The 19,500-nt window shown below is 38.4% G+C and overlaps 2 protein-coding genes across 2 annotated transcripts in view; one reads left to right on the plus strand and one right to left on the minus strand.

The window, feature by feature from the left end:
* Window positions 1-8,388: 8,388 nt before the first annotated feature.
* Window positions 8,389-12,305, plus strand: LOC308303882 (galactosylgalactosylxylosylprotein 3-beta-glucuronosyltransferase 1-like; the record flags this gene model as incomplete). The annotated part of the gene is made up of 4 exons (XM_080748397.1): window positions 8,389-8,525; window positions 8,952-9,432; window positions 10,137-10,433; window positions 12,219-12,305. 4 exons carry the CDS (start codon window positions 8,389-8,391, stop codon window positions 12,303-12,305), a joined length of 1,002 nt encoding a protein of 333 aa, XP_080604523.1.
* A 2,277-nt stretch (window positions 12,306-14,582) lies between these two features.
* LOC308305151 (beta-galactosidase-1-like protein 2) overlaps window positions 14,583-19,500 on the minus strand; it is an 8,421-nt gene continuing 3,503 nt past the window's right edge. The window contains exons 9-18 of the mRNA XM_080749850.1: window positions 19,230-19,367; window positions 18,983-19,063; window positions 18,631-18,737; window positions 17,971-18,117; window positions 17,425-17,496; window positions 17,214-17,292; window positions 16,448-16,535; window positions 16,246-16,357; window positions 15,721-15,837; window positions 14,583-14,847 (exon numbers count right to left, since the gene is read on the minus strand). Coding sequence (XP_080605976.1) covers window positions 14,761-14,847; window positions 15,721-15,837; window positions 16,246-16,357; window positions 16,448-16,535; window positions 17,214-17,292; window positions 17,425-17,496; window positions 17,971-18,117; window positions 18,631-18,737; window positions 18,983-19,063; window positions 19,230-19,367 — 1,028 coding nt within the window. The 3' untranslated portion in view covers window positions 14,583-14,760. The remainder of the gene's footprint in view (window positions 14,848-15,720; window positions 15,838-16,245; window positions 16,358-16,447; window positions 16,536-17,213; window positions 17,293-17,424; window positions 17,497-17,970; window positions 18,118-18,630; window positions 18,738-18,982; window positions 19,064-19,229; window positions 19,368-19,500) is intronic.

The following is a 19,500-nucleotide window of genomic DNA, read 5'->3' on the forward strand; positions in this document are numbered from 1 at the left end:
TTGACATTGTAAAAGTATGTGTCTCGAAGCTATTGGATGTGGTAATAATTGACCAGATGAAAGAAGACTGCTACGGTTGTCAAACAGATCATCCTAGTCAAACAAACCATCAATGTCTGTATCCATTACCAAGATATTATGTATTCAATCATTTTAATGAATTAATCAAAAGACTTTGGAATGGTCGATTCATATTGGGGGTCATGAGTGTGCTGGAAACTCAGGGATTTGATGTCATACCATCCCGAGTTCAAGGGATGTGTGAAGCCTTTCTACACGAACTGAAGGAGGTGGAAGATATTCCAGAAAAGATCGAAGAGACAATTAATTTCGAACATGTGTTGGGTGGAAACTCAAAGAAACATGATGTACTGAACAATCTTGTTACTTTTTGGAGGAACTCACCATCTGTAGAACCAAGTACTGAAAAATAGTTCTCAATAATGTACATTTTACTTAGAAGAATATAATGTATATTTTACTGGTGATCATGTTCAATTATTTAATGAACTCTGTGTATATATTGTTACCACTGTGTCATTTGACATATAGTAATGTTTTGTCAGTTGTATTGACTATGATTATCCTTGTAAATACTTATTTGTTTTGTTTTGGAGTAACACACCATCTGTAGAACCAAGTACTGAACATTATTTCTCAATAATGTACATTTTACTTAGAAGAATATAATGTATATTTTACTGGTGATCATGTTCAATTATTTAATGAACTCTGTGTATATATATTGTTACCACTGTGTCATTTGACATATAGTAATGTTTTGTCAGTTGTATTGACTATGATTATCCTTGTAAATACTTGTTTATGTTTTTCTTGTCAAAATAAAAATATACTGATATACTGAAATATTTGGTATTGGTAATATTTTTGTTCAATTAAATGGATGTTTTACTGTAATAGCTTTGAAATTAGTTTTTGTTTCACTAGAGAGGCCAGTTTAGCTCGATTCTAATGTAACCAAAATTATATACATGTATTTACACCATTTTCAATAGCTATGGTGATCATATTCAATGTAACCATTCATATTCAATTATTTAATTATCCATGTGAATAATTACATGTGCCTAATATGACTAGTAATGTTTAGTGCTGATTATTTTACCAATCCATATATCCCATACTGCTACAGATGGGTACCCTGCATAGGCCATCGTATGAAGCACACTTGGTGTGATCAATGTAAACTTTGGAAAAAATAAAATAATAATAAAAGACACGTGGTTAAAACATGAGGTTATTTTTTCTTTATCCTTTCTTGGCAACCAAATTTCTTACCCTAACAGTAACAGCTTTTATTGACTAGATGTACTTTTTCAAAACAAATGGTTTTGTTAAACAGTGTGATGGTATCATGAGTGGTTGATATTTGAAAATTTGATTTCTAGCATAACTCAAAAGATGCACAGCTAATTGAAAATTCTAGCTTTCACCTAGAGTCCTAGACCCCTGGTATTTAATTACACACAACTACCAACTACTGTACTCTACTACTACTAAAATATATGGTATACACAAAAAAAAAAAAAACAATTTAAAATAGTTTTTATGTTTGAAAAATAAATAGTTTTTAATGAATCAATGAATATTGCATATTACACATACGGTACATGCATAGTCACTTTTTCACGAAACTTTGAAGTCACATAAGTTACCGATTTTGATGAAATGGTGTAGTGAGCACTACCGTATTAGTTATGTGTACTAGTTGTTATGGCTTAGAGAGAGAAAAGAATCCTCCATGTTTTCTAGTTTCTAGTCTCAATTTCTTAGTGGTGTTATTTTTTTTAAATATTTTTGTTATGTAGCAAAGTTTTAGTTGTTAGTTGAACATTCTTCGTGAGGTTATTTTTTGTAATACTTTCTGTTAGGTGGCTATATTTTATGTTTTGTGCGTTTTAGTGTTGAATGAGGAAGTGCATGGTTTGTACAGATGAATAGTGTTTTGCTATGCAGAGTAGTGACACATCGTGTAACGAGTAGACCAGAGTGTCAGAATATAAAGTGGAAGATAATTGTGTTGGTGGCAAACCAGTATGTCTACCAAATTGATTTACTGAGTATGATTTGTGTAGACAAATCTAGCTAGTGTCTCACCCCAGGAAAAGAACAACTATGTTACACATGACCAGTGGGATAGGGATGAAGGGGGAAAGCATTGTATGTTAATTGTATTGATATTCGATGGGACTATAGATCTGCTAGTTTTTCTAGTTATCTGTATCTGTAGCTTATCGCTAAAAGGATTCAATTCCCTAAATATGAGTATGCATGGTATTTCCCCTAGATCCTCCAGGGGCAGTATTTCCCTCATCAGTCATTCATACGGCTGAGTTCAGGGTACTCAGAAACTTGTCATATCCACTAGATGTCACTATTTTCCCAGCTAGCTGTCAGAGCATTATTTCTTAATAATATAAGTTATTGTATGAGTGATACGGTGTACTGAGCAACTACCGTATTAGTTATGTTTACTAGTTGTTATGGCTTAGAGGGAAAAAAAGGAAAGAAAAAAAAAGAAAACAGAAATTATGAGTGAAATTGTGTTGGAGAGAGAGATTGTGAGATTATGTATGATCTAACCACTAACACTAGAAATATGTTTTATCTACAAATTCAAAGATTAACAATACCTTAGCACAACGAGTAACCTAAGCTACTGACTCTGCAATAGTGATAGTTGCGGAACCTATGGTAATCTAGATGACTCGTGATGTTTTTGTCTGTTTTTGTGTTAGTTTAAATTTCTTAGTAGCGTTATTTTTGTCTGTTTTGTATTAGTTTAAATTTTCTTAGAGATGTTTGTACAGTAATATTTAGTTTTGTCTGTTTTGTGTTAGTTGAAATTCTTAGTGATGAGTGAGTGGATGGTGTCATACATTCGAGTTCATTATATGTATGTACAGTATGATTTGGTATTCCCCCTGTATCCTCCAGGGGGTGGTATTTCCCCTACATCCTCCAGAGGGCAGTATTTTCCCTCATCAGTCATTCAAGCTACAAAGTTCAGGGTAGAAAAACTATATCCACTAGATGGCACTATTTTCCCAACTACTGTCAAAGTATTATTTTTAAATAAAACTAAACTATTGTATGAGTGAAACGATTATTTGCTTTAAAAATACTAAGTCCATTAAGGCGTTTCTAAGGCTTACACGTTTAGTGAATATCTACCATATAGGATGGAAGTAACAGGATAAAATAATAGGGTTGTACGGTAAATATAATGGCATTTCAATTTAGTTTGTCAAAAAATAATATATAATCTCCCTATTCCATCAATTACAAGAAATACACATGCTGTTGTTAGTGATTCACCCCAACAGATATCGCTATTTCACATACATCTGTCAACTTAGTGATCCATAATTTCATATGATGGATTTGAATTTCCCATTGCATAAGCATACCTGGAAGCCTATATGTAAAGGTGCTGTATGTAAAGATAAATCTTTAGGTTAAACACAATATTTAGTTTTAATATTTTAAGGAATACCTAGTATTTGAACCCCATAATATACTACTACTAATACATGTTTTCAGCGTATTGGACAAATGGCACAAAACTTTAAAAATGTTAAACTGTTCATGTAATACCCCTCCATTGTATTTTAGATAACCTTTGTAGATAGGCCATTTTTGCTTAGATAGAGTTCAAGTGGCTACATTGATAAGTATAAGGTTATTTTTCATCTCACTGAGATGACCATGAATAGCTAAAAAATAAACAAACAAACAATACAATTGTTTTACAGTTGCTGCAGTACCACTAGTGGTCACTAGTGACCCCACATGTTCTTACAATAAAAAACTGTGAAAATAGTTGATCTACAAGCTGTATTCCTCTCTCATTTATGTAATGTTAATGAGAAATAGAGTTATTATTCTAGCGGTGTAGTACCACTAGTGGCCATACAAATAATCCCCCTAACCCTAACCCTAACCCTTAAATCACACCATATTCCAATATATTATTCAACAGGGACAACCCCACGTACATCACATCCCAGTGAAAATAATAGGTAGGCAAGGTATTACCCCAAAATAACACATCTGCAAAGCTGTTAGCCTATGGGTTCAAAATCACAAATCTACAAAACTAACATACTGTACATCTAATTTAATTATTATACAAAATAAATGTAAGATGGGTGACACAAGGAGTTGCATTAGTGTGTCATAGTCTTTAAACTGTTTTTACTGCAATCAGGTATGGACTCTAAAGATAAGCACCCTTCCCCCATGGGTCTATGCACGTCTGTGCAACAAAGAAAAAACAAATGTGAAAATAGCAGATCTACAAGCTGACACTCTATAATTCTTTGTAATATTAGGACATTGTCATGTGTATTGTCAGTTCTGTCCAATATCATTGCATTCAGTGCAAAACACCTAATATATACATGACTGGGACAACCCGGTTTGGTTGACAGCATATCTAAGTTAAATGTATTACTATGCAACACATTGGTCATGTTGAGGTAGATAGATTTATTTGAATAATCTAGTATCTTGAGAACACAGATTAGACCTCCACAATACAACTATAAGTAGTATAGTTAGTCAAACTAGTGAAAATAGCTTATCTACAAGATGGATTCCTCTCTCATTTATGTAATGTTAATGAGAAATAGTTATTATTCTATCGGTGTAGTACCACTAGTGGCCATAAGTGACCACACATGTTCCTATGACAATACCAAATCCACCCCTGCTAACATGTCATCTTTGTAACATTAGGACATTGTCATGTGTAGTACCACTACTGACCACTATGTCAGAGTTTGAGGTGGGTAGGGTTTGAATTATAGATGCAGATGAAACTATCTGTAGTTTTAATATCAAATAGAGTTACAACAGAGGGTAATCAATATCTTCCAATCATTTTTATATTAACAAATGCCTAAACATATAAAATAGCAGATCTACATGTTGGTGCTAAAAATCACAAAATCCCTGCTTGTTTGTGTATCTGTCACTTGAATTATGTTCAAGAAATAGGCTAATTCCAAAATGCAATGATTTTGTTTTCTAGTGTCAGTAAAAACCCCGAAAAACCTCCCATGTCCGTACAGAATGGGTTGAAGAACAATACCTCAGAACTCTGTTAGTGATTATATTAAAAGCTCTTTCCTAGTATCTGTGATGAAAATTAGATAAGAAAAAACTTGGTGGTTGAAGAATGAGGAACTTTGTATAGAAGAAATGGATTAACTAAGCACAGTTGGGACCCTTAGCAAACATATGTAGTTATATCATTTACTTAAACGTTGATTTTATTTATTTTTACCCTATAAAACCATGGTATGGCCTATGATCACATTATATTTTATCGAATGGCTGATTAGTTATGAGAAGCTTTCAAATAACATGCTACCTAATGTTAGTGTGATAAGAGATAAAGATAGCATAGTACCCTACTTGGTGTCATCAGGGTAGTGTAGATAAGAATACTTGTGAAAAATGAGGAAGTTTAGGATTAACTAAGCACAGTTGGGACACTTGGTACAACATGTAGTTATTTCACCTACTTTTACACATGATTTAATTTTTGTTTACCCTTTTAAATATCTTATGTATAAACACATTGTTTTATCGAAAGGTTGATTGTCGTGTAACACTTTCAAATGACAGATCAGCTACTGCTAGTATGATCAGAGATAAAGATATAGAGTACCCTCTTGGTGTCATCTGTGGGGGGTCAGATAAGGGTAATTAGATACCTTGATAAGGAAATATATTTGTGCACCCTGTCATACAGTACCCAATATGACTATGCATGGGTGGAAGGGTTTTGAAATCACAGGTGTAGATGAAACTAAATTATAATGTAGGTTTAATATCAACTAAGGGCTTCAGAGTTAGTAAAGGGGGTCCTCAAAAGCTTCCAATCATTTTATATTAACACTGTAGAACTGTACACAAAAATAGCAGATCTACATGCATACAATGTTTCGCACTGCGAGACGTTGTGAGCTTGCAGATTGGCTATTTTCGCAAAGAGGTTTGGTGTAGGGGGACAAAATAGCAGACCGAGTACATATTATAATACCAATTTATTAGGTAATGATGGCTCAAGTGGTTAAATATATGAAAAAGAGCCATTGACATGAATCAAAATATACTGATGATTGTGCTGTCAAACAAATGAAACTATATGGAATCTATGAAAAGGTTGTGGGGGTCCCTGCTTCATCTCTCTCAACTAGGAGTCGATGGCCTGAAAACGCTACCTCTCATGCAATAGCCTCTCATTGCCATACATATCCCTATGACCCTGTCATGAGCCAATACAGTTCCACAAGCTGTCAATCTATAATTCTTTGTAATATTATTTGGTAATAATGGATGTCACAAGGACTGTATTAGTGTAACGTAGCATTTAAACGTTTTGTTTACACAGACAACGTACGTTGGAACAAAGAAAAAAGAAGTTGCTACTGTATACACTGTCATTCTGCAATACATGGCTGTTGGCTGAAAAGTTGTAAGATGACTATTACACACATTGCTTGCAATATGTTTTGTTCAACCTGGGTCGCGCTATCACCATCCCACACACACAGACACAGTATGCATCACACATTCCCCCCACCCTTTCCCCCTTTCCTCTCTCTCTCTTCTCCTCTCATCCACTCTATCTCTCACACAAAGACATGCACACGAATTAAACAATTTAACAATTAAGTCTTCACAGCTGCAGTACCATTTATCACCGTATCAATGTCCACTAGAGGATCAATTTACGCATACCCCATCGCAATTGTGTCAAATCTGATAGGCATACATTAAAAGCGATAAAATCAGATAATATCCTCAGAGTGTCTATATTATTATATTATATCTATTTAATAATGGAGGTATTGATTAGAACGAAAAATAGTTGTTGCAATGTTGCAGACATACGCACACACACACACACGCACACACACACACACACACACACACACACACACACACACACACACACACACACACACACACACAGTCAACCGATTTTTGCGACATCCTTGAGGGGCTGTTATTTCCCCATTCATGATCACCCCCCCCCTCCCCTTCCCCCTTTCCTCTCTTCTCCTCTCTTCTCCTCCTCCTCTCCTCCATTCTTGCATACTGTAGTACTTTTAAAAACTTATAAACCAACAATATAAAACATAGAACCATAACATTTTAAAATATTAGTTATGATTATATTAAATATGCAGATTTTGAAATTTTTATTCAATTAATTTATTCTAATTTATTCATTAATTAAAATATTTTAATCCATCTAATTAATTATGCATTAATTAAAATAGCGCCCCCTAGTGGTGGCAAAAACGCAACAACATATAGACTTAGTACACTACTGATATGTAACTCTTCCCACGTTGGGAAGAGATCTTTTCAAACAATGAGACCCTCTCTGCTAAGCTGCAGACTTCCCGAATCACTCACACAAACTGAGACATGCTTTCCCTTGTAATACAGCATGGTTTCATTCAAATGAGACACAAAAAAAGGAAGCTAGGAGCATTTTGTGACCTATTTTTCCAGTGTGCAATGGTTCCAGTGAGCCAGAGACACTTTCTATACAACGTGGCTCCTTGGAGTATTTGGCCAGCAGCTATGCTGAATCTCAATGGAGGGCCAACCCTATAGTACTTTAGAATACAAATCACATAGTAACTGTGACAGGCTCAATGGATGGGCTCCTCTATTCACTGGCTATGAGAGCATGCTAAATATAGTAGCTCAAAGGAGGTGAAAGTTCCTTTCAAAGAGAAAGAAGAGAGTAAGAGAGCCACTTCAATTTGATCGGTCATGTCTCTTTAGATAATAATAGCAACCATAATAACAATATGGTAATGTTAATAAGTGATTTAAAAGAAGACGCCGATTTAGAATACAGTATGTGGCTCAATGGAGGGGGGGAAAGTGAATCATCCCCAGTCTGTTAACGTTTGTCAATAATGTGTAGGGACACCACTTAAAATAAATTGATGAAAGTGATGAAAAGTAGGCCTAACAAAGTTTATGTAATCGTATCTATGTTTGGTTGTTACAGTACATCTTCTATTTTATGATCAGAAACAAATGTTCATAGGAATGTTACCACAAACAAAGATTCCAATCAATGGCTTCACTACAACTGCCACAATTAAATCTAACACACCCATTATTTAAGGTTGCTTTTTGTTTTTTATTTCATTTTTTATCTTCTGTAGTTTTTCATCTGAACTGTAAAACAAACAAAATCAGCTTTAATAGGGTTTTACATTAAGTGAAAGATCTGAGTACAGTACTTCTTCCACCACTGATCTCAGAGTTTGATGTGTTGTTTGATGTGTGCTGCAGGTAATGACTTGATCTGGTCTGATCCTGGAGATGCCGAAGAGACGAGACATTCTGGCTATTGTATTGATTGTGTTGCCATGGACACTGCTCATCACTGTTTGGCACCAAAGTACCATCACCCCTCTGTTAGCGTCTCGAAAGGACAAAGGTCATTTTGGGTCACAAAGGTTTTTTATTTTCTGTCTATGATTACACCATCAATAATTCTGCTTTGCTATTGTGCATGTGTTACCTTGTGAAATGTGAACAAACACTAGAAGACACATCAGTTTGAGACAGGCTCAACATTCTGCTATCTAGCTGTCAGTCACTTGTTGAAACATCATCCATTTGGTTAATCCTTCAATGAAACATAAACTGTATGTTTACGTTAGAATACGTTTGATAAATGTGGACATATAAGGGAAATGGGATTTTAATAACTTTTACTAACATAATGAGGTGGTTGTTGTTTCAATGTATATTTATTATTTATATACAATATGTGCAGGATTCAGGAATTAGAAAAAGTACACAGAAACCCATTGTAACATTTGGGCTCCTTATCCATTGGGTCCTATAGATGAAAGCAGCGCTGGCTCGTCCAACTCCAGGAACACCTTTGCGCTCAAGGAGTCCTGCTCCCTGCAGGAGCCTGACATCGTGGAGGTGGTTCGCACCGAGTATGTCTACAGCCGGCCCCCTCCCTGGTCCGACGTGCTGCCCACCTTACACGTGATCACCCCCACCTACAGCCGGCCGGTGCAGAAGGCGGAGCTGACGCGCCTGGCCAACACGCTGCTCCACGTGCCCAACCTGCACTGGATCCTGGTGGAGGACTCCCAGAGAAGGACGCCTCTCGTCAGCCGCCTCCTCCGCGAGACGGCGCTCAACTACACCCACCTCAACGTGGAGACGCCCAGGAACTACAAGGTGCGCGGGGACACCAGGGACCCCCGGATCCCGCGGGGGACCATGCAGAGGAATCTGGCCCTGCGGTGGCTCAGGGAGACCTTCAGTGGCAACAGAAGCCAGCCAGGGATTGTTTACTTTGCAGACGACGACAACACATACAGTCTGGAGCTGTTTGAAGAGGTGAGGGAGGGGTGATGTGTCTGGTGCTGTATATAGTCCTGGAGAGAAACAGCAATGTTTGTCTGTATTTTGTGCAAGCAGCTCTATGGGACTTTAGGCCAAGGGTCTTCAACAGGGGGTCTGACTGGGACCCCTAGGGGGTCCCCAGAGTTACTACAGGGGGTCCTCCAAATCTTTGAGTGATAGAAACATTTTTTTATGTTAACCACTTGAACCCTAGTGTCCATATTCTGAGAACTTTAGCCAAAAATAGCAGATCTACAAGCAGCGCGAGGTTTTGCGAGCTTGTAGATCGGCTATTTTTGGCAAAGAGGTTTGGTGTAGAGGGGAAAAAGAGCAGACTAAGTACAGAGTGAGAGGTCAAGTTTATTAAGTATTGCTGGTTCAAGTGGTTAAATATCTGAAAAATACAAATTGACTCCAAATGAATCCAAAATACACTGATTATTGTGCTGTCAAACAATGAAACTAAATGGAATCTCTGAAAAGGTTGTGGGGGTCCCTGCTTCATCTCTCTCTCAACTAAGGGGTCCTTGGCCTGAAAACGTTGAAGACCCCTGCTTTAGGCTGTAACCAGTATTGAAGCGTTTACATCTGACTGATCATTTTGACATTGATTCTGACAACCAGCATACTCAAAAATGTCTTCTTGTGAGACTAATTTCCACCACTTGCATTCTTTCCATGTGTTTCCATCTACATAGATGCGTTCCACCAGAAAGGTGTCCGTGTGGCCTGTGGCCTTTGTGGGAGGCCTACGGTACGAATCCCCTAAAGTGAACACTCTGGGCAAGGTGTATGGCTGGAAGACTGTGTTCGACCCTCACCGGCCCTTCGCCATCGACATGGCTGGTTTCGCCGTGAACCTGCGCCTCATCCTCTATAAACCTCAGGCCTATTTCAAGCTGCGGGGGGTGAAGGGCGGCTATCAGGAGAGCAGCTTGTTAAAGGAGCTGGTCACTCTCAATGACTTGGAGCCCAAGGCTGCTAACTGCACCAAGGTATATACTGTACAGCATGGCTCTGCTCATATGAAGTGTTACTAGGATGAGAAGAAGGCAGACATGCATATACCAAACCAAACCTACTAGGTTCAGTGGTGGAAAAAGTACTCACACTTATTACTTAAAGGAGTAGTTCACCCCCCAAATGATTTATTTTCTATTGATTACTCACGCCATGAGTTCAATAATATTTTTAGTTTTTTGTCGCATTCCTAAGAGAAAAAAATTGATTATAGTGAACTTACCCTGACAGTGCCATGCATTTGGGTCCCCATTAAAGCATTGGAATTTGGAAATACTCGAGTAAAGTACAAATACCTCAAAATTAGATAAATTACTTAAGTACAGTATTTAAGTAAATGTACTTTGTTACTTTACACCACTTGTTGGGTGCTGGATCAAAACATTGACAAGTAATCAACATAAATAAAATAAAATCTGCATGCCAATGTAGGCCTACTCCCATTTACCATCTTGAAATTAATGTGTAAACAGGAGTACACTGGTGTGCAGATTTTATTTATTTTTGATTATGTTTAACTACTGGACCATCTGATGGCAAAATAATCCAGCTGAATCATTTGTACAATATCTGTCAGAAGATTAATACCCAGGCTGGCCTCCTTCTCAGTTAACTCTCAGATGATAAGCAATCACCAATTAAACACACTGTTATATTGGTTAGTACATTTAAAAGAAGTGGGGAAAATGTGTTACACCAGGTGTGCCCAAAAGGTAGATGATCATGATCTACCAGTAGATCACAAAGGCTGTGCATGTAGCCCACATGACATTTTCACAAAACCCCTCTTTTTGGCTTTTGTCACTTGCATTAAGGTGACTTGATTGACATCAAGAAGAGACTGTCAGCTCCCTTCATGGCTTCTAAAGTAGGCAAACCCCACCAATGCAATGCATTGTTTTCAAGAGTCTGTAGCATTACAAAGAACCCCCAAACCTACCACTTCCATATAGAATGGGATGAAGACCTTTTCCCCCCACTTTTTGCCATTTCAAGTGAGTTTGTCTTATATGTAACGCCAGTGTCAAAAAAGTGTGGGCACCCCTGTGTTACACGCTCCATCTCCTGTTGTAAATTGTAGACGTACATTGTAGATGCAAAAACATGAATTATGTGGTGAAAATAATAATCATACATACACTGAACAGTAAGTATATAAGTAATTCAAAAGATAATAAGTAATCATCCTATTTCCTCACAAATGTATTGCTATTGGTTTTGAAAATGCATCACTTCCCCCAAGAGGGGACAGGGATTCATTGAAGTACAGTTGTAACTTGTAACTCAGGTCTGTTTTAGGAAGAATAGAGGGTTCACATGGTCAAGTTGTCTGTGATGTTATTTGAGGGGCGATGTTTGTAACTTTTCCTCAATGTCAGAAATGTATTGGAAATTAAAAATGGGAAATGTACACTGTATACATTTTTGTAGTGTTTTCCTTGTTCCTCTGTTTTTGTTTTATTGTAAGGCATACTGTGCATTTCCTGTTTGTTCAAATTGATGTGTTTGGCTGATGGCCTCTATTCCACCCTGATTGTGCAATCCTCATCGAGTGTATTAACGCGTGACTTGTATAGCCTCTATGGTGGTTTTAATTCAATTCTCTGATCTTGAATAAGGCCAGACCAATGAAACGACAAATAAATGGAGCTGGAGTGTGTGTCACATGATAGCTAGAAGCTAAATGTGTATCCATTGGAGTATTTGTATTTCCATAACCTTGAATATATTTTCACCCTTCCCTGTTTTCTTGGTTTCAGGTACTGGTATGGCACACACGGACAGAAAGGCCTGTGCTGGTCAATGAGGGCAAGAAGGGCTTCACAGATTCCACTGTGGAGATATGAGATACTTCTTCCAACACAGGTAATAAAAGAGCCATTGGCAGCAAATTAATCTGATCCCACACCTTCATTATCTTCGGGAGGCTGGTTAGGGGCCATATCAGATTAAACTATGCACCATTGGCCATATTCATACACCAGACAATTTACTCATACATATGTTGACTTGATTAAGCTGCATGATTAAGGTCAGTAAGGTTTTAACATATCAGTGATTTTCACTATAGGTTTTTAATGGATAGTGTATGGCCATTTTTCACTTTTTCACTTTAATTCTTTTTACTGGTTCTGTTTCAGGCTGGATTGAAAGCAACCCTGTGGCTCCATAAGGCTATGGTCAGGAGTCAATAATGTTTTTGCAGTGCTGAAGCTGACCTTACCATAACGTAGGAACTGAGGCAGACACGGGCCACCACGAGCAGCACAAGAAGCGTGCGCTGGAATCACAGCACATCCGCACTGAAGAAACGACCCTATTCTGTTATAGGCCCTGACTGATGTAACACCCAGGCAGGGGCTGCCAACATGAGCTTGCTTGCCCATTGAGATCCCTCCGGAGAGCTAAGACAAAGGATTGTCAGGCAGTTTAAACTGCAGCAAGGGATGGCACAGCAAGCCATAAAAGGGCTGCTTAAGCCAGACAGCACCAGCCAACCATCCAATCGGCATCAAATAGGGTCCCCTTTGTTCCGAGCCAAACTGTTTGTCTGGGCACTGGCCTGCACAGAGGAATAAAGGAGCCCTTGTCTCAAGCGAGAGGGGATATGAACCCTCGCCACTTTCAACTGTACAACACTGAGCTATTCAGATAGCATCCCCAACTCAGCACTAATTAGGAGCAGTGGTGGACAGTAACAACAAAGTACATTTACTTGAGTGCTGTTATTTTTGAATACTTTCACTCCGCTACATTTCAAAGACAAACTATTGTACTTTTGACTCCGCTACATTTCGGGGAACGAAAAAATCATTATGAATGAATTACTTACGGTAAGCCCTATTTCAAATATAGTGGAGAATAGCAGATCTCTCCCGATGCGACGTGTTCTTGTAGATCAGCTAATTTCACTAGTATTTAAATGTTTTGAAAAATTTGCATTTCTTTGGAAAAATGCTAAGTAATGCTTTGATATTAAAAAAAAAGAAAATGTACTTTGTAATTTGCACATTTGACAGAACATCTTTCACTTCCAGTTGAGTAGTAGTTTGACTTTGACTCAAGTACTGTGGTTGAGTACTTTGTACGCCACTGCTGCTGGCTGCACAGAGAGCATTATGAACCCTCTCAACTTTCAACTGTACAACACTGAGCTATTCAGATAGCACCCGAAACCCAGCACTAATTAGGTGTCCTGTACTGTAACTCTCCAATGTGCGCACACTTGTAATTGTTACACAACAGTATGCACTGCACACACACAGATACTGTAGCACAATACCCCACTGTAATGTAATCTATTTTATAGGGTTATTTCTTTGTGTACTTGTTTATTGGTGATATACAAGTTATTTCTATATTCTCATGTTAAAGGCAAGGTTCTGGATTTTTAGAAGCCTGTGAACAGTGAGAACATGTTCATACCTAAGTTACCTGGTAGTATTTATTAGCAATTCTAGTTAATATGGTGTATATAACTCAACGTTGTACATAAGGATCTTACTGTATTTTTTCACTCTAATTATGAAATCCATCAAACAAATCTCATGGCCTTAAAAAATACATATGTCTCAAGAGGGATCTTACTCACGTAAGGCCTATGGTACTTCATTGTACGCCGCCGAATAGAAAAAGATTGTCGATCTGCAAGCTCATAATGGGCCGCTGTATGTATCGCGACTTTACAGTGCCATGCCCAAAATAGGGACAGATTGATGTGGTTCATTGTCAGTTGAATGGACTTTAAACAATCCTGAACTTTCTCTTTAATTAAGATCAGGGTCCTAGGAAGAAGTCATATTACCGGTATATCACTTAATGTTTTTAAATAAATCTTTTTACGATCGCCAAATGTTACACCACACATCCTGCAGTATATGCAGTATGCACACAACAATCCATACACATCTAATGATGTTTTGTAACCAGATTGCAACAGAAATGATTGCCTTTCAAATGGATAACCAGAAGCAAATTTATTTATTTGTTACTTCTTATTAAAGAGCCACTGTAAAGAATTATAAAAGCCTTCTCCTTATACTTGTGTCTGTGCCTTTAATTGGCATTTGTGACTGAGTTGGTACAGTATCTTCTGGATGGGTTTTAGTATCTACACGGGTGTATCACAGGAGTAACAGAGTTTAATACAAAACATGGATTGCAGTAAAGCATAGTGCACATTTTCATGTATTGCTATCTAAGTTGATAACACCAAAGTAATATTAATCTGTAAGCTATCTGATATTCCTAAAAACAAAAACAAATCTCTGTCCATGCTTTGCTCTGATGGGGGGAGAGAAATCACTGGATGTCTGCTGCCATGCCAAGATCAGGAACCTCCTCAAACTGGACCTTGTATTCAGCCTCTTGCTCTTCAAACACAATGATCTGAGTGCCATGAAAGGTGAGATATACAGAAATACTGTGAGCATTTGGGGAAAACCCTGTGAGTTAGACCTATATAAGGACTGGTTTACAATCTGGGGTCCGGGGACCCACAGGGGTCCTTGAGGGAGTTCCAGGGGGTCCCCGGTTAGATAATTGATAGTTTGGAACCAAATGAATCATTACGCGTCTGTCACTCAGAGAGTGTGCAAATGCGCAAAACTCTGCACTCTCTATATGAGTTAAATTAACACTGAGGATTTTACAATGTATGGATAAAAAGAAAATCCCAGAGAAAAATAATATCAAATGTGGGTCCAATCCATGCCCTGATGATATATCAAACTGAGGGTCTTTGAGATTAAAAAGTGGTCTAAAGGACAAGTTCCATGTGACCAATTACTGTACATGGGCCAATTACTGTACATGAGTTATATTTCGTCGTTGTCGGGTGGAAACCTTGTATGTCCAAAACCGTTTGTTTTGTATTTATTTATTTTAAAAATGATTTAAACTAGTGAAAACAGCCGATCTACAAGATGCTGTTTTCACTACTTTTGTGCAACGGCCAAGCAGGGCTTTGCTTTGTGAAAAAATGTATACATTTGAAACTTGGAGATACAAGGTTTCTGCCCGACAGTGACGGTTTACTTTGTTGGCCCCCAAAATGGAACGAAGGCTGACATTTTATTTTTAATTTTTTCCTAATGGCCGGCCTGGACCGGCCGGGAATGAACCGGCCGTTCGGGAGTTGTCCCGCTTTCCCCAATGGCCAGCACGTCCCTGCATGTGACAAATGATTCGTCTGAACAGATCCATTATATAATACAAGGGGGAAAAAAATGTTTACAACAAATGCCATTTAGCAGTTCTTACCTGGTTGATTCCACTGTTGAGGATGGGACCAGGGAGATAGAGAGATTGTTGTGGGCCAATAGACCAGTAGCGGCCCAGGTTCACCCCGTTAATAAAGACAACACCTTTTCCCCAGCCCTGTGGATATGGATGGACAGAGTCAAATAATACACAAACACTAGTTTTGTAAAGACCTATGCAGAGAAGAATCTAACAAGGAATGAAAGCATTTGTATCACAGTAAAGTATTGAATGCTCCTATATCGTCACTGTCGGGCAGAAACCTCGTATCTCCAAGTTTCACATTTGTGTGTTTTTTTCGCAAAGTAAAGCTCTGCTTCATCATACAAGGCCTTCGCACAAAGGTAGTGAAAACAGCAGATCTACAAGCACACAACGCCTCGCACCGCGAGGCGTTGTGTGCTTGTAGATCGGCTGTTTTCACTAGTTTAAATCATTTTTTAAATGATAAATGCAAAACGAACGGTTTTGGACATACAAGGTTTCCACCCGACAACGACGATATGTTGGTTGGTATCCACTCACTGGCAGTTTGACAAATGTATCGCTTGGATAACCGTATGTAAACAGTCTCCCCATGAAAAATCCTGGGAAACTGGGATTTTCAGGGAGGGATTTCCAAGGTGCTTGATAGAGACTGAAATAAAGAAACCATTTCAAATAAATGTAAAATATATTAAATGCACAGCATCTGTACAGTGCTTTCAATTTAATAAAGAGCACAAACCTATCAATAAAGCTGGGTTTCATATCCAAGCTGTATATTGTAAAATCCCGCAAAGGGCTATTGTTTAATAAAATATCTCCCACGAGACCTGCAAGAAAGTGAGAAACAATTATCAAAAATAGCCTGTATTCCCACTGCTACAGTGTTCTTTTAAAAAATAGACCTGTTCATCTTTACAGTTCAATTCATATGGAGGAATGTTGTATACAGTGCTTGAGGATTTCAGCATTAATATTGATTTAGACCAGGGGTCTTCAACAGGGGGTCCCGACCCCTAGGGGGACCTAAGAGTTACTACAGGGGCCGCCAAATCTTTATGTAATACAGGATAATTCTTTTAAATTAACAACTTGAATCCTCAAATCCCTATTCTGAGGAGAACTTTAGTCAAAAAAGGCAAATCTACAAGCTCTCAACGCCTCGTGCCGGCGTTGAGAGCTTGTAGACCGGCTATTTTCGGCAAATAGGTTTGGTGTCGAGGTTAAAAAGAGCAGATCAAGTACATAGTGAAAGGTCAAGTTTACAAAAATCGACGATTTAAGTGGTTAAATGTCTGAAAATACACATTAACATGAATCCAACATAGACTGATGACAGTGCTGTCAAACAAGTCTATGAATCTATCTATGAAATCGGTGAAAATCTGCATCACACATTTATACAATATGTAGAGGGGGTCCCTGCTTCATCTCTCTCTCAGCTAAGGGGTCCTTGGCCTGAAAACGTTGCAGACCTCTGATTAAGACTACTGCAACTTGCAGTATACCTTTGTGTTGTTTGTCAATGGCTTTTCCATGGTGCACCCGTCCACAATTCTCTACTAGCAAGCTCAATGTCCGTTGTCCCTATAGGGAGAAATCTCTGTGAGGCACTTTTAATATGTCTAAATGGTTTAATCAGCCAATGCTTCTTGGCTATCATCACATTGCATAGAACAGACTGAGGGTTCAATGGACAATTGTGCTCACTGTCCATACCTTACCATCAGGTACCGCTAGCTCCAGACTCCGCCGTTTGAAAAGTCCAATGTAGTGTCTGTCTACAAACACCTGGAGACAGTACTCACTTTCAAAACTGTGGTTTCAAAATAACATCAATGCTGTCATGCTTTAAGGCATACCTCAGAGGGACATTCATTTGGCCAATGTTACAACAGTCATCATTTCCTTATAAATTCTACTTTACATGCACTGTATGTCCTTGGATATAAGAAACTGTTGTGCCATTAATGACAAGTGTTAATTGTCAGTAGCCTACAGTAAACTGTAGTACATCATAATTTAGTAAATAAGCAGGCATGTTTGTATAGCTCAGGGTTTGTCAGATTCACTGATCTAGTAATTTTCTCAACATGCTTGCAACGTGCTTGCAACAAGCCATGTTGATGGCAAAAGACACAGAGCTATATTTTCATCCATGCCTTTACCCCTTATAGGGCCCTGTGCCTTCTATTGTGCTGAAATTATCAATAGGACGGCATAAGGTGAGCTGATTGATGCATGTCATGTACAAGGATTACTCACCAGGGCACGGTCTCTGACATTATCTTCAGATTTGAGTGATCCTCCAGAGGTGATGGTCGTCTCATATAAGGTGTATCCGTACGACTGGCCATTGTTATAGTACAGTGGTAGATTCTCCATGTTTACTGGTGTGGAAGATTTAAATGGCTATGGAAAAAGACATATGATGTGAACATGCATAAAACTGTCTCATATTGCAGGGGTCTTCCACGTTTTCAGGCCAAGGACCCCTTAGTTGAGAGAGAGATGAAGCCGGGACCCCCACAACCTGTACATAGATTCCATATAGTTTCATTGTTTGACAGCACAATCATCAGTGTGTTTTGGATTCATGTCAATTTGTGTTTTCATATATTTAACCACTTGAACCATCCATAATTAATAAACTTGACCTTTCACTTTGTATTTAGTCTGCTCTTTTTCCCCTCTAGACCAAATATCTTTGCAGAAACACTTGCCGAAGCAAGTGATGGACACTAGGGTTCAAGTGGTTAATATAAAAAAAGGAGAAAAAAAGTTCTATCACTCAAAGATTTGGAGGACGCCCTGTGGTAACTCTGAGGTCCCCCTAGGTGTCCCGGACCCCCTGTTGAAGACCCCTGGCTGTCATATAGTATACTCGTGCACAACAAATAATGGATGGCATGGATGGTCGCGTACCCCTTCAGTGAAGCTCAACGCATCCCACAAAGAAAGGTGATTGTACATGATAGCTGGTTCATACGCCTCCCTGTAATGCAGGGCTGGCATATCGAGGAGACCCCCACCTGTCATAAAGTAGTGATTGGGCAAAATCAGTCAGTTAGTGGACTTAACATTTATTAAGCCCCATTCCCACCGGGCTCGATAACTATAACTATAACTATTGTATTTGTTTATAGTCAATGTGAACACTGCCATCCACCTTTTAAAACTATACTTTGTATTATAATTATAGGCCTAGTGCTCAGTGTGAATGGCCCTTTACAGAGGTACAGAAGTCTTATCTATATTCATTTAGTATCAAACTTACTATTGTATCGGCTAAAAAGATCTCTGAGGAGATGGTACTTTGGAGTGTACTCCCCAGCTTCAGACAAGGGAGCATCATAATCTGTAACACCAAAAAGAGTGATCTTATACTGCCGACTGCTGGTTATAAAAAGTAATACAGCATTATGGGACAATAGAGAGATAAATAACCACAAATCTCATTCTGCTTGATCTGGTGCAATTATTTTTTACATTTATGTTTATAAGAATGGTAAAAAGAAACCAACCATAGCTGGGCACTAATGCTTTGTAGGAAGGGTTGGCTAGCGCTCCACTCATGAAGCCAAAGTTTGAGCCCCCGTGGAACATGTAAAGGTTGATGGACATGCCTCGCCTGAGAATCTCTCGCACAGTGGACACCACATCTGCCCAAAAGACAGATGTCATCATGACAGCCATTAAGCTATACATACAGTCTGGTAAAGGTCAGATGGATAGTGAATAGTGGTGACACTTTACATTCCAGCAACAAAGTTTAAATGACTTAGCCTGATACAG

This window comes from Nannobrachium achirus (genome assembly GCF_963921795.1).
Source record: "Nannobrachium achirus genome assembly, chromosome: 19".
Lineage (NCBI taxonomy): Eukaryota > Metazoa > Chordata > Actinopteri > Myctophiformes > Myctophidae > Nannobrachium > Nannobrachium achirus.